Here is a 15,250-nt window from a genome sequence, read left to right as displayed (position 1 = left end):
TTTTAATTTTAAAATACTGCAGTAGATGTAGAAGCAGACTTGGAAGCAGAAGTAAAATAGATACAGGGGTCGTAAAGTATAAGGGAAAACAACTTTCCTAGAAGACGCAGATGCTGAAAGATTAAAAGGAATGAAGTTAAAGATAGCAAGAATAATTTGCAACTGTATGTAGTGCAGCATGAAGAAGACAGTATTAAGTAAAAACTGAGTATTGCAGAAAAGGTTTTGAAACTAAAAGAAGGAGAGCATAGGATGAGTGTCTAGTGAATGAATACAAAGCTACTGAAGAATTCAGTTTATTAGCATTAAACACCTATTATCATCTATACCAGTTTCCTATGTTTTTATTCCCTACCATATTTTTTCCCTTCTTTCCCCTTTACTTTAGTGGGGCTTCAGCTGATATGTGCTGTTTGGCTTTCTAGCAGACCTGTATGGTTGGGTGGCTGGTCAGAGCTGGAGAGTTTTCATGCACCTGCATGTCTGGCCATCAACTGGGGACCTCGTGTATTTGATGTGGCTGCAGTTGTGATGCACTTGCTCAGGCCTCATTGCACTTTATGCTTTTCCCACCAAGCAAACCAGAAGAATTGCCTGGTTGTTTTCATGCAATCTACAAGGTGTTAATGTTGCACATATACTGTGAGGCATGGCAAGGGCATACGCCAGGATTATGAAACTAAACTTTTCCAGAGACAGTGTTTCTGAGCATATACAGATGACAGTTCCTGAATTGCAACTAAATATTGTCAAATATCATATATATAACATATGAAATTCACATATCTGCAGTGCAACTAGTTTTTTTAAGTTGGAGCTTTTAAGATTGACTTGACTGCTTCATTCTCTGATTTTAATGTGAAAGTTGCTTTTAGTGATGCAGACTACAGCAGTTGTTTTTCTTATGGCCTTATCCAAAGATGAGATGGACAGTAGTTGTGCCTTGCTAAGGAATAACAAACACAAAAGTTGCTGACCCTTTCTTTAAAATTGCTTTTTTTTTAACTGATATATTTTTTCCCATTAAAACAGCCTTTAAGCAGGAAACCACAAGTTATGATAGCTACTTTTAATGGTTTCAGAACAATGTAGTATAACATGCAAATCCTGGATTGGATGTCTCTGAGTATAACATGGAAATGATAGATTTCAGTACAGGGGAAAAAAATGTTGATTTTTTTTTCCCCCTTTTTTTAGCAGTGCAAGAAAATTTGTAGAGATAAATTTTACATATATGTGAACTGACATGATTATGTGAGACAGTTTATTGTATGGGGGTTTTTAAGGTTAATATTTAAAATATTCTTTTCATCAGAACTTTAATCTGAAGATTACTCTTCCTGGTTTGAAAGAAGACACACAAATCATTAAAATAAGATTGCAGCCTGGTAAGTATTCTTAAAATATTTAATGAATTCCTGTTGAACTTTATTCTGACACTATTAATGAAATACTTCTCCCAAGAAGGTTAAACATTTAGTGAAGTATAAAAAAAGGATTCTATCTCATCCAAATGATGACTAGAAACTAAATAAACCGAAGGGCATGTCATTCTTGGCAGGAGTAACATCATACAGCCCAATTCTGTCTATTGTTCTAGCAGCTGGAATTTTTCTCCTTGCTCAAGACTGATTTTTCATTTCTTTTTTTAATCATTTTAAATCTTTTTCTAACCTAGCAACATTGAATGAATTAATTTCTTATCTTCTCATTTTTCTTTAGCATTATGATCTTTAATCTGTACTAGTCTGCATTGACCTGTTCTCCCAGTAGAAAAAATGTTGTGAATGAGTAAGTGCTCATTCAGTTTCCTATCCCAGCAAAGGGGATGCTTTGGCAATTGGATTGTGTCTGAAATTTTAATGTTACATGTTGAATTAATCATAATGCAAGAGAGGAACATGGAAGTCTGTAAGGACACTGCCCTTACCAGAATTTTATGTTTTGTGTATGTCGTGATGCTGAGGATTCCCTTATATGAGACCTGTTATCCCTTGTTACTTGGGTTTTTCTGAATTTGGGGTGCAAGGTGTAGTCTCAAGGCTGATTTTTGGCCTTCCAGATTACCAAACTTGAGGCTTCTGTGTCTCATTTTGCATAGAAATTGTGTACTTCAAGCTTTGTTAGGCCAACAATGAGCAGTTTATTCCATTATTCTTTATCTTTTGAGGAGGTAAGGCTTCATATAGAAAACAGAGTGGAATGACTGAACTTGAGACAGGCTGTGTTGTATACTTGTGTATTGCTGTTATTTACCTTGGACTGAAGGCAGCTTTGTCCTTCATGAGAATCTTTTGCTTTTGGCAGTGTAGAGATGCTTCTTCTTCTTTCTTCTCAGTGGACTTATCCTTGGCTTTTAAAGCTGTTTTTTGAGGAAGCAGTGAATAAAAGCTATTTCAGTCTCTTGTTCTTCAACTATTGAGTTTGAAATGGAAGTTTTAATGTATCATGCATAAAGGATGTTTCTGAAAATTTGCCTTCTTTGTTCCTTCAGGACTTGCCTTTTAATAGTAATCTATTATTTCCTTTTCTTTGTTAAAACTGATAAAAAATAATTATATGTTCAAGGGGATAGACTTAATTGAATAGCTTCACTTTACTGTCCAAGTAATGACAACAAAATTTTCTTTTGCATTTCTTTGCATGCAGATTTTAGCTGTGATAGCTTTGGCAATTAATCAGATGTTTCAACATGAATATTTCGGGGTTTAACATGTCAGAAGAGAGCTCCAAGGTTCTTTTTGATCAATGCGAATCCATTAGTATGTGAACAGCCCCATATCCTGTGTTTACACCTTGTATATGCTGAATTTCATCTTGTCTAGCTATTCCATACTGAATTCAAAAGATGGGCAGGTGTTATGTATTGAAGGACAAAAAGAGTCTAGAACTTTTAAATATAAACCAATACACCTGAGTTGTTTTAGATGGTTTGTTACCACACATACCTTGGTAGCTTGGCTTTAAAAACTCCTTGAGATAGCAAAAACTGAAACTCAGTGTCTCACTAGTTATGCAATTCTGCATTTTTACAGGCCCTCCTCATCAATTGAAAGTAAAACCAGATTCAGAAATTCTGAAGATTGAAAATGGTACAGCTTTTCCCTTTCAGGTTGAAGTACTGGATGAATCAGGAAATATAACAGCACAGCCGGAGTTGATTGTTCATTGTAAGGTAAATTGCATTTCATTATGTGCCATAAGAATTTTGAAACTTTAAAGAGCTGGGAGAAGAGTCTATTTTGGAATCTAGATAGAGTTTAATATCTTTAATAATGCTTTTGAAGTTTCTACAGTTCAGTAGCCAAACTGTGACTCTCTTACCTCATCCGTTATAAATCATTCAATAAGTTTTAGAATCAGTGGAACCAGGCCATAGAAATGGAAGAGAAAATTATGTGAGGATATATACAATGTTAAAATTTATTCAGAAAAATAACTTCATACAGCTTACTTCTGATATTTTTCTTAAGTTGAAAAAGCAAGTCTAGTGCCAAAAAGAATATTGGATAAGACTATTATCATAAGCACGAATCTAAGCTCAGAAGAGAATGCATGTCTTGCTCTGACTTTAAGAGGTAAAAAAACTTGCTCTTTTGGCAACTTGCCCTTTTTTTTTGACTTAAGAAAGTAACTTTTCCAATTCTAGTGAAATTCAGCAAGAACAAAGAAAAGTGTTTTTCTCACTGCAAAATAGTCTGCATTCCACTTACACTTTATATTGCATACATTGTCTTCCTGCAGACTGGGTCTGCAATAGTATGATATGTTGAACTCAATGTTTAAATTCATTTAATGCGTGATGTTTAGTAAATTAATGAAAATTATGTTTACTTAAGAGTTTAATTGAATTTATTGCATAATGGCAGAGGAGACTAATGCTTATGTCTTAGTACAAAGCAGTTGGATAGATAGTATATTTTGTTTCTATAACTTTCTCCTTTCTCCCACACATCTCTTATCACCTGCAGAAAACTACAGGTGTTGGTCTTGCAGACTTCTGGAAAACTGAAATATATCAAATTTTTCTGTATATATATACATATATATATATATATTTTTATATATATATATATATATATGGACTTGTACAAATAATAATTTCTGGAGTAATCATTTTTCTTCTGTCAAAGAAACTTGAAATTTATTATTACATTTTTAATAGTTTTTAGGTGCTTCAGACCTTCCTGTGTATTCTGTGGACTGCAGTAATGGAGGAACAAACATTTTAACCGGTCCAGTTATACATGTACAGAATATCAAGAAAGACCAGATACTGAAAGCAAGAATTGAAATACTTGTAAGTATTGCTTGGAAAGTTTGCATGAACAAAAAATTGAAAACATTTTATTGTACTGTGTTACATCTTTTATGACTCAACCCTTAAAAGTTACTGGTTTAGTTACCATAAGCCTGATAATCAGGTGGCTGCACTTTTTAATCTCTAGGAAATCATAAAAAGACAAAGAATTTTAAACTTTTTTAACTTTTTTTTTCTTCACCTCTTACTCTTTATTTCTTAAATCCCTGAGGTGTTTTCAGAAATATGCATATTTTCTGCCCCTTATTACTACCTGGATTATTTTGACAGATTGCACTGTCATTGCATAAACATTTCGTGTCAGAAAAGGTATGGCAATCAATAGTTTTTTGTAGCATTTCAGTTTTAAAGCTCTTGAAATATGATTTTTTTAAAAAAATGCTACTGAACATACCAGTTCTCTGGTAGTCAGGAGACTCACACTGCTGCAGAAAATAACACCTGTGTGTGTTTTACCCTGGAAAAATGTGTAAACAAATACTAATATTGCAAGATGACCTATATGAAAGGCTACTTACGATTATTCTTAAGAAGTATTTTGTAAATTGTGTAACATAGTATTTCTAGAATAGAAAAATATTCTAAATAGCTAGCATCAATTCTAATATCTGTAAAAAGTTGTAAGTATACTGGCACATCCTTTTGATTTACTTTTGACAAGTCAAGCTGATTTCATGTCTGGACACCTGATCACATCTGGAAAACCAGAGTAGTAACATAAGCTATTATGGACTTATGTCTATGCATATCTACATTTAATATCTTAATTATATGTCTTTTCTTTCCCTCCCATGTGTAGAATTGTAAAGATGTACCACCAGTGGAAAAGATTATTAAACTTCTTCCTAGCAGTCATGTTGCAAGACTACAAGTCTTAAGTATGAACGGACAAAAAGCTCTTCAAATTAAACATCAGGATGAAATTAGTTGCGTTGCTGGCCGTATCATGAACAAGCTTATATTTCAGATGTATGATGAGGCAGAAAGGGAGATACCCATAACTGCAGCTGCTGCAGAAAAAATCAAGGCAAGTACTTTGAACTAAAAAGCAGCATGGTATGTGGGAGAGACACTAAGGTTATTCCCTTAAAATACATAGACATCAGACTGTGAAATAATATTCCTCAAGACTGTGTTATTAAACATGGGAACTTAACTCTCTGCTTTTTTTTTAAATATTCTTATTTAATTAAATGTTAAATAATGCTTCGGGGTAGTACTATGAAAAGCAGGTTAGTATTTCCAGTGCTTCTCCTAAACACATAAAATAATTAGGACATAGTTACGATTCTTCAGATCTGAGGCTTTCCCAACATTTAGGAACTTTTGAAAAGGCATGTTCCTTATGGAGGTTTGTTTGCCTGTCTTATCTCCCTGTCTGTGTACATATTTGGAGTCTAATACAAACATAGAGATTCGCTTTTTAGGTGAGGTTTTTCAGAATTGGATCTTTCCTAACTCAAGGTTAGTGAGGGCAACTTAATGTATGTTTGGATTTGTGTGCATTTTTTTTCTGAGGAATTGACTGTATTTGGGAAGATAGTGTTGGTTACTGTTGGGAAATATACAGGCTTTCCATTGAAGGTTTCTATTGCCTTTATGTTAGAATGGTTAAAAGATGTATTATGTAGTTAATTATTAATAATTTGGCTTTTGATTAATTTATGACATTTTAATTTTAGGTTAACTGGACACCTAAAATTGACAGAGAACTGTTGATGCAGGGATTATTACCTGATGTAAAAGTACCGAGCTCAGTAAAAGATGTACGTTACTGTCTAATTACTTATCTTGATGAACACGTGTCTTTGGAGAGCGCATTCACAGTCAGGTTTGTTCATTTGAAATACTTTTTATTAATTATTTTGTTGGCATAGCATTGTAGATCTGTACTTTGAGGTAAAACAGAAGTCTTTCTACGAAGTTCAAATAATGACATGAGCTGGCAAATTAACAGGATAATGTAAGTTTGGGGGAGGGAGGAAGAGTTTGTGCAAATTGTTTACATGTGAGACCATTACCTATGTGAAAGACTCCATCATGATCTGTTTGTATCCACTAATCACTTGTGTAAGTATACATACACTGAAGAAGATTATCTTTGAAAATTTGCAGTAAATAATAGCTCTTAAAATCACTAGTTTTAGAGTTAGGTCACTTGTTACTGAAGAGAAATATCACTATGAAGTTCGTTCTGCATCTGGTTTCTCAGTCAAAAAGGATAGGCTGTAAATTGAACTTAAAAATTGTGTGTTTATCACTCTTAGTGAGGCTAGGCAGTTAGCTCTCCTTGTATCTTTATGAAGTTTATTAAGATGAATCTGATTCTAAATTAGTGTATTTTGTGTGATGTTAATAGGTTAAAATAAACTAATTAGGTCACAGCACACTGATGCTGGGGTAAATTTGCAGCAATTAGTCATTTCACAGATCTGCAGTAGGAAAATAAATTACATGACCAAGCATTAAGATATTTATCATGCCTACTATTATGTCATGTTTACCTTGATGGGAAAAGTAAGTCAATATTCATATGCTGCTTCAGACCAGTTCCTGATGATCCCAAACACATTAAATGTAAACTAAAAGGTTCAAACACACTGCGGATGGGTGAAGAACTACAAAGTGAAATTGGTGAGTATTTGCATATTCTTCCTTTTTTTTAAGATACATTTCTTTTTCTTTGCAGCTTATTAAGCCTGTTCTGTATACAGATGTCAACAAAAGCAAATTATCTGTAACTATTTTAATATAAAAAGCAGGTTTATATTCTTATTCATGGAAAGATGATCAGACTTCTCTAGTGGCCCTTATACAATTCTGGAGTTACTCTCTGATGAAATCTGGCTCTTAGTTTGTACATTGGGACAGATTGCCCAAAGAGTTTGTGGAGTCCCTGTACTTGGAGATACTCAGAAGCTGCTTGGCTGCAGCTGGCTCTAGGTTGCCTTACTTGAGCAGAGGCTTTGGACCAGGTGACATCCAGAGGTCCCATCCTACCTCAGCCACTCTGCGATTCAGTCATGTAAATTTTCTCTATTGTGTCTATGTTGTGTACGTTTATATTCCATATGTTGTATAATGTTTCATTAAAGCAGCTGCTGAGGTAATCATCTTAATAATCATCATCTTTTTTAACAGATGTAATGATTACAGATCAGTTTGGAAATCAGGTTCAGACAGTGACATCTGCATGTGTAAATTCCCTAGGAGTTTCTGGGCCTGGACTTGATAAATCAAATTTGAAAATAACTTGGCAGGTATTTATAAGAGTGTCATATAGTTTATTTCTTCGTGGCATTTGTGTGGTAATTGTCTGAATTCTGTCACACAGAATTGAACCAAAATTACACACTAGTTGGTAAGATGTGCAACAAGAGGCTTAAAGCTTTAAAATTGTATGATCCAGTTCCAAGGAATACAGCAGCATCTGTTAAAAACCTTATCACTGCTGCAACTATCCAGTGTGGGGACCAGTTTGCTTTGTACTTGAGTCAGGTTTGCTTTGTTTCTAGTCCATTGTTCAATGTGTTCTTCTGTCTTGTTTTTAGTCTTTTCTTCCGTGTTTGTGTTGGTACAGTTGATTTTAGATCTTTTGAAAAACTTTGTAGAATGGTCTAATGTCTATACCTTTTAAAGTATACTGGATATAATCAAGTTGTGCATAACTTATACACTGGAAAACAAGTTTCTGAGAAATGCTCAATTTCATTGATCACTTCTTACTCAAGAAGTTAATTTAAATTTAACAGAAGGCATAGAGTTTGCATTTTAATTTTTAATCCACTGTTTTCACAGTAAAAACAGCAAATAGTGTCTAGACAGTATTAATATTAAATACTATATTGAAAAAAATTAACTCTACTTCCCTTTACTTGTTCTTTATAAAATCTTCTCTTTATTTTTTAATAGGACAGTACTCAAACAATGAAAGTAAAAGGTATTCGATATAAACCCTGTTTACTTGGAAGCAAAGAATTGTGCTTTGCTTGGCGTGAGTTTTCTGACTTTATCAGGGTGAATTTAGTAGCAGGATTGCCTGCTAAATTGCAGTTTGTGGATTGGCCAGAATTAGAAAAGGTAAGTTCAATAGTTTTGTTTTGGAAAAAAAGCAACATGATCACTAGTCAGGTCTTTTATTTCCAGAGCTTTTGGGACCACGGATTGTGATTTCTTAGTATTTATACTTGTAAAATTGTCAGAATATGACTGCTCTAGAGGCATTTTTTTATTCTCTACAGGACAACATAACACAAACAATGTTAAGTAAGTATTTTGAAATCTAATTATGTAGTTGTGTTTTAAATGGGACTATAGATATGAAGCATTTTTCATGCAATAGCTAACTACATTAGGTTTTTAAAAGTCAACTGATTTTGAAGTAGTCTAAGTCATATGTGTATGTTTACAACACTGTATTCCTTCAGTATGTCTTAAACTGTTTATTCTGCCTCATGTGCATTTCTACAGATGGCATATTTTTTCCTTTCTTTGGTGCAGTAATTTTTTACTGTGGGCTGGATCCTGACACTCATCTTTCCTTACTGTTTTCCGAAGACACAGTCCTTAATGATAGTGACAGCTGGCAGCTCATCTCTCCTTTATCTGTTACTGGGGTTTTTTGATGTTTAGGATGTAGGAAGGCAGTTTCAAATGTACCTAAGTTTACAGGTGTTTACAATAAAAAAGTGGAGAATGGAGTACAGGACTTGAATGAGAAGGCAGAAGATTTTTGGTACTATTCATTTATTTGTCTTGTTTTTCAATTGCTTTTCAAATTTTAAATTGTTTTTCAATGTTTACTTTGACTAATCGAATGATGATGATGAAGTTGCAGCAGAAACCAGAATAGGAGAGTGAAGCAGGGAAAAAGAAAACTGGATCTCTATAATAGAGGGCAGGAATCAAGGTTGGTGTGTTGGGAAAATGGAGAAGGAAGTTACTGAAGAAAATAAAAGAAAAGGTTCAGCAAGTAGCATAACTGGTTTTGCTCTATAGATAGCTGTTAAAGTATATCAGAAAAAAATGTTTTAAGCCATTAGCTCTTCCTACAACAAGGACACTGATAGTCCTCTTCAGAAACATGTCCTTCCTTTTAGTCACATCAACTTGAGTAACCTGTGCAATCCAAGTAGTGCATTTTATTATGACAAGAGAATGTAAATAAGGAAACTCTAGAAATACCCTCCTGAATACAATTCTATCATGGTCTAGCTATTATGGGAGACAAATGGTGTTGAAATGATGGATACCATTGCTTTGGGAATTTCTGATCTTCCATGAACATCTGAGATACCTAGGACAGAATAGTAAAATGTATTTGTTTCTCTTCCAGCCTATTGCAGTGATTAATGGTAGAGAATTGGACAGGCCCCTTATTGTTCAGTTGTGTGATCAGTGGGGAAATCCATCTCCTGAACCTAATGTCAAAATCAGCCTTACAAAGAGTAACAGCTTAAAGGTAAGCGTAGGCCTTATTATGTGAACTTTGTTTAACACGAGGTTTTTTTGTCATGGCTACATTATCTTAATTTTCAGGACATTTTTGGAAAAGTTAATCAATTATTGTAAAAACACAAAAGCATATTTAGTCTAGTATAATTGTAGTGTCAACAAATAATGTAAAGAGTTCTCAGGACAGATTGTTCAGTTTCCTTGCATTATAGCAATCACAAATAAAACAAAAATCCTATAGGACAATGTCAAAGTGTTAGAATAGGTTCCAGGTGTTCTACAGAACCTTTTTCCAAATTTTGTATGCACATCACACCACCCCATTCCCCACGGTATCTAAGGTAATTGACTGAATGACAGTAATGATGATGATATGGTCCCAACTAGCAACCAAATAATTTTTATCTGGTGGTTCCTTGACTTTGGTTCTTGAATGTATGACTTAAGGTCTGTAAGTCCTACTTAATTATCCCTGTGAAATGCATTGGCAGAATAAATTAAATTAAAACAATGAGGATGCAAATCTAACCCAAATTTAAGTGATTGCTGCCCTTTCCCTGAGTGAGATGTGTCAGCTGGTCTCCACATTGGTCTGTTAAAAGAAAGGAGTTTGACAGAATACTCCATTAATTAAAATTTTTGTTCTTGTTATTGAAAAAAAAAGTCAAGCAGTCAAACATTCCTAACTATTAGGGCAGAGGTTGTTACACTGAATGTATATGTTATCAGTACAGGATATATTCATCCACCTCTGGGCATAACATTTTTCATGCAGGGCTGGTCTTGTTCCCTTTGTTCCTGCTTGCCATGTATCTGTGTCCCTCAGTTCTCTCAGAATACACAACAGCTAGGAACTGTCTTTTGCTTACTTCTCAAGAATTGTGCCACAACCTCACCTTTTTCCCAATTTAACTATGCTATTACTACTTTTTTTTCTTGGATTTTTTTAAGGAGATTTCATGATATCTTGAATATTTTTCTTCTGGCTCTTTTGCATCTCTTGCCGTAGAAGCCTGCCTCATACTTCGGGATATTTTTGTTTGCCCCAACTATTGTCTTTATGATGGCAGCTGCAGCTCATAACGTTTCTCGTTATGTTGTTCTTGAGAGAACCTACAACCTTGACAGTAACACCGTGTGGTTGTGCTGCCTCATCAAAGAGTTGTTGTGGTGGCAGGCTGTGTCTTTTCAGATTTTATGCCTTGCTCCAGGGAGGACCAGCATCATGTTTTAGAGAGTCCACATGTTCTTTATCTGAGGTGGATGTGTCCAGGAGAAGGTGTTCTGAAAGCCAAGGCAGATCATTGTTGTAATATGTTTATTACAGCATGCTCTCCTAGAGCTTAAAACCAATCTAATTTCTAAAGATTAAGTTTCATACATAAGCAGAGCAACCAACTATATATTTGTTGAATAAACATCAGATCAGTATTCATTAGTATCTTGAAGAACCTCTTCAGAGAACTTGGCATTTCCAATAGGTTGTATGCACAGTCTCAGAAAAGAACTGAGAAGCTTTTGGGAACTGAAATTCTTGAATAAGCTGTCTTTCTGTATTTCACATCCTGGTCTCTAAGTCTCCAAAGTCTAATATGCGGTTGCAGCATGCATTTCCTTTACTCCATCTTCTGCCTTACAGGTCCAAAACTAAATGAGTATAGCTGAACATAAAAACTCTGAACTCTCGGTGGAAGTGCACAAAGTACTGGTTCCTCTAAAACTTAAAACTTTTCAGTCTGTGACAGTAGTTTCAAATACAGACCTATTTTAAGTTGATTATACTCTTCAAAAGAATTTACGAAATGTTTGGCAATTTTCTTAGTCTGTCTTTATAGCACTGCCTTCCATTTGAACCATTAAGCACACATTTTTTGCCATTGCTTTTCTCTAGTGACTTCCTAGGGATAAACTCATGCTCCCATAGCTGATCCATGATGAATCAACTTTCACTTTTCCCCCCCCCCCCCCAAAGTGGTTTCATTCTTTTTCTTACTGACATGAGGTTCAGGAAGGAAAATAATTTTGGAAGAAGACTGCGCAATTCAAGTGGTCCAAAATCATTATTTTTGTCTAAGTGGAGACTAGACAGTCTCCTGAAATTTGTGCTGAAGTAGCAAAGGGAAAGCAATTTAATGCCAAGCACTGTTCAGATAATGACAAACATTGACACCACATTGTTGCATTGTATCAGCAGTCAAAGAGTTGATTGCCCTCCCTATTGAGGACTGAGTTACAGAGTAACTCAGAATGTATCCATGGCTTTGCTGTCCACCAAATTCTAAAGATACTGTCTGAGGTTCTTTTGATATGTTGACAAGCTATTTCTTGGGTAAGGCTAAAGCAGCACGCACACAAGTTTGCAGAAGAAATAGCTTCTGCTTACTTAAGGAGTGTATTAGTATTCTTTAAGATTCCCACCTGTCTCTATGAGAGGATAGGCATTTGCCATCTGCAATAGTTTCAAAAAGTTGTGGCTGAAGAGGAAAGTGAAGTGATAGCTTCTCTGCCATTTAAGTAAGGCAGGTATGACTTAAAGCTACTGCTAATCATAAGACTTAAAGGACTTAGAATTGGAGGTAATTAATGTGCTAGATTAACAGAAGATGTATAAGCCATTTGTGGTGTTAGCCCAAAACAACACTGACAAGAAGTTATCATGATTAGCATTTGATTAAATGCCATTTTTCACAGTATAGAGATCTTGCTTATCATGATGTTTGATAAATAAGGTACTGTACTTCATCACTTAACACTTTCTTCTGGGTTGTCTAGCAGTCTCACATTTTTGGCAGCAAGATGATATTGGGGAAGGATAAGAGAAAGACAGTTGTCGTAGTTCTTACTGCAGTTGTATAATTCTTTAACTTTTGCTACCCAGAAATCTCTGTGCAGACTAGAGAAACACTGTAAAAGGGGATAAATAGTTTTTAGAAGGCTTTTGGATCTGAAAATATACTCAGATTAATGTCTGCTGTGGATGACATGATAGTATCAGTAGCAATTAAAAAAATAACATTAATAAAATATTTGAACATATCGATGAAGAAAAATATCCTTGTTTCAGATAAAGTAATTGTTTACAAAAGATGACAGAGATTTTTGAAACTTCTTTATTAATACCCATAACAGTATTAGTATTCATAATAAATTAGTATTCATAACAGTGTCTTTCCCTAATTTAGAGTGCAAAAATACAAAGAGACTACAGCTCAAATCGACAGGCAGTATGCAGGCAAATGAGATACATATTTTCTTTTAAGACTTGATACTACTTCTATATCACTAAAAGAATAAAATTTTTTTATTTGACAGATTGTTCCTTCAAACCAGCAACATAAAACAGATGACACTGGTAGGGCTAACCTCGGAGTTTTTAGTATTCATGGACCTAGGTAAGTAGTGAAAACTAGATTGAAAAAAATTGAATTCTGAAATATTACTTGCTAGATGTATTTAAGCTGTGCATTTCATAAAGTACCTACCAAGTATTAATCTAGAGCTGAGATCAAACATTAATTGCTTGTATGCTGGTGGATGGCCAAATTTTGAGTTTTAAGAAATTAAGTGCTTAACTAAATAAAATTCCTTAGCTGCTTCTTTTGGTCTACTGAGAAGCTGCTAATCTAATTTTCTGAATCCTGTTTTTTCTGGTGATGGTAAAACACAGCTTACAATTGTCAACCTGCACCAAGTGCAAGTGGTGTCATAAACCACTCAAAAGATTTGAAATGTACAGTCTTTAAGTGTCCCATTCCAGACACTATGCTTTCAAAGTAGGAACACATTCTGAGTGTTGAAATTACACTCTCTCTGTGTGCTAGGCATTGTTTTAAAGGATTAGGTGGAGTGTCCAAAAGAATTTTAAAAATATATATTTATCTTTTCTTATTTGCACTCGAACTAAAGAAGTCTTATTTCCAGGCAGATGTGTGTCCTGTGGCTCCTGCTTTATGTGCTTCTTCACGCTCACTTCTTCATGTCTGGCTCCCCTTACACTCATATGTCCCATCTGGCTTTTCAAATTCATCATTTTTGTATCTTCTTCTATTCACAGTTCTGCTATCCACTCCCTGTACCCTTGAGCTTTTCTTGCAAGACTGGGTTGGCTTTAGATTATTTCTTTGCATTCATATCTGCAGGATTTGGCCCATAGTACTATTTCGCGTTTGAAAGAAAATAACTTTGAATGCTGTTGATGATGCTCAGTGTATTTATAATGCCTGTGTCATGATAGAAAGATGATGAACATTAGTTATCAATATAGTACTGTAGGTTAGAGACAGGTGTATCATCATACTATTTATAGAATAATCAAAACTGGCTGGGGAGTACAGCCTCTGTGCAATTAAATACCGTATTCTCAGTTATGTGTGAAAACTTGAAAATTAAGGTTTTAATACTGTAAAGAAAATTAGTTATTTGATAGCGCTGAAATCCTTATATACTGGCACTGCACTTTGCTACATGTGAATGGTAGTTGGATTCATTCTTTGGAAACTGTCAAAGCAGAACGCTCCTCAGACAGTATTTGTATTAGTTGTGCTTGCTTTCTGCTTTATTGCCTTCTGCTACTTGAAACTGTGGTTGCTAGTGTCTTACAGACAGGCAATGAAACACAATCAGACTAAGGAAATATAATGCAAAATTAAGTTCAGTAAGCTAATATCTTAAGAATAGCTTAAACTCACAGTTTTACTTGTCTAATGTTGCATTAACACTTCTGGGTTTGTCTTCTCTTTGCTACAACTTTGCCACTACTGGATATTGTTTGTCATGCTTTCATATACATGATTCAGACTTTCGAAGCCTGTTGAAAATTGGCTTTTCAGAAGAGATTTTATATCGGTTGTTATGATTTCTGTATATTGCAGGGGAGAGCACATTTTACAGCTTAGAGCCTTATACAACAAGACAGCATTAGATTGTCCTATAATCACAGTAAATGTCCTGCCTGATCCCGAGAAACCCGTTTGCTTGAATGTTAAATATGACAGAAGTCCTGCTTTTCCAGCAGGAGGTACCTTTCCTGGTAAGTATAAAGACCCTTTAGTGGATCACTCAAGAGCTTTGTAAACCTGTGAAAAACTGTTTTAGTGATTCTGGTGGTGTATTTTCTTGCTTTTTTGGTCTCTTTTGTCTCAGTTCTTTGTTACAGCTGTATTTGAGATGCATCTGTGACACTCAGAGATAAGAATATGTAGGTCATCTTTGGAAAGCATTTCAAAGGACTTCTTATTTATTTGTTCCAAATTGTTGGTTCTATCCATCTGTAAGTGGTATAACTACAGAACTTCTTCTATATCTTTGGTGAAATACCATATTTCAGTTTTTGATCTTCCCAAAAGTTGATCTGAGCTAGTTCATGCATGTTTCCCCTCATTCCTTTTTCTATGGAATAGTGACAGAGGAAATGAAGTGAAATTGTAGGCCAGCCATGAGTCAAGAGGAACCAGAAAGTGATCAGAAGTATGCCAG

At 34.8% G+C, this 15,250-nt stretch overlaps 1 protein-coding gene across 1 annotated transcript in view; it reads left to right on the top strand.

The window, feature by feature from the left end:
- Nucleotides 1-15,250, top strand: part of SMCHD1 (structural maintenance of chromosomes flexible hinge domain containing 1) — a 74,303-nt gene that overhangs the window by 36,733 nt on the left and 22,320 nt on the right. The window contains exons 22-32 of the mRNA XM_051774659.1: nucleotides 1,316-1,388; nucleotides 3,036-3,175; nucleotides 4,166-4,300; nucleotides 5,121-5,348; nucleotides 6,004-6,152; nucleotides 6,867-6,955; nucleotides 7,463-7,581; nucleotides 8,234-8,401; nucleotides 9,657-9,782; nucleotides 13,088-13,167; nucleotides 14,647-14,804. Of these exons, the coding sequence (XP_051630619.1) occupies nucleotides 1,316-1,388; nucleotides 3,036-3,175; nucleotides 4,166-4,300; nucleotides 5,121-5,348; nucleotides 6,004-6,152; nucleotides 6,867-6,955; nucleotides 7,463-7,581; nucleotides 8,234-8,401; nucleotides 9,657-9,782; nucleotides 13,088-13,167; nucleotides 14,647-14,804 (1,465 nt within the window). The remainder of the gene's footprint in view (nucleotides 1-1,315; nucleotides 1,389-3,035; nucleotides 3,176-4,165; nucleotides 4,301-5,120; nucleotides 5,349-6,003; nucleotides 6,153-6,866; nucleotides 6,956-7,462; nucleotides 7,582-8,233; nucleotides 8,402-9,656; nucleotides 9,783-13,087; nucleotides 13,168-14,646; nucleotides 14,805-15,250) is intronic.

Source organism: Manacus candei, unplaced genomic scaffold, assembly GCF_025592945.1.
Source record: "Manacus candei isolate 608988 ecotype Guabito, Panama unplaced genomic scaffold, ASM2559294v1 h1tg000008l, whole genome shotgun sequence".
NCBI lineage: Eukaryota > Metazoa > Chordata > Aves > Passeriformes > Pipridae > Manacus > Manacus candei.
The sequence above is the reverse complement of the archived record's forward strand: the minus strand, read 5'-3'. Positions and strand labels throughout refer to the sequence as shown.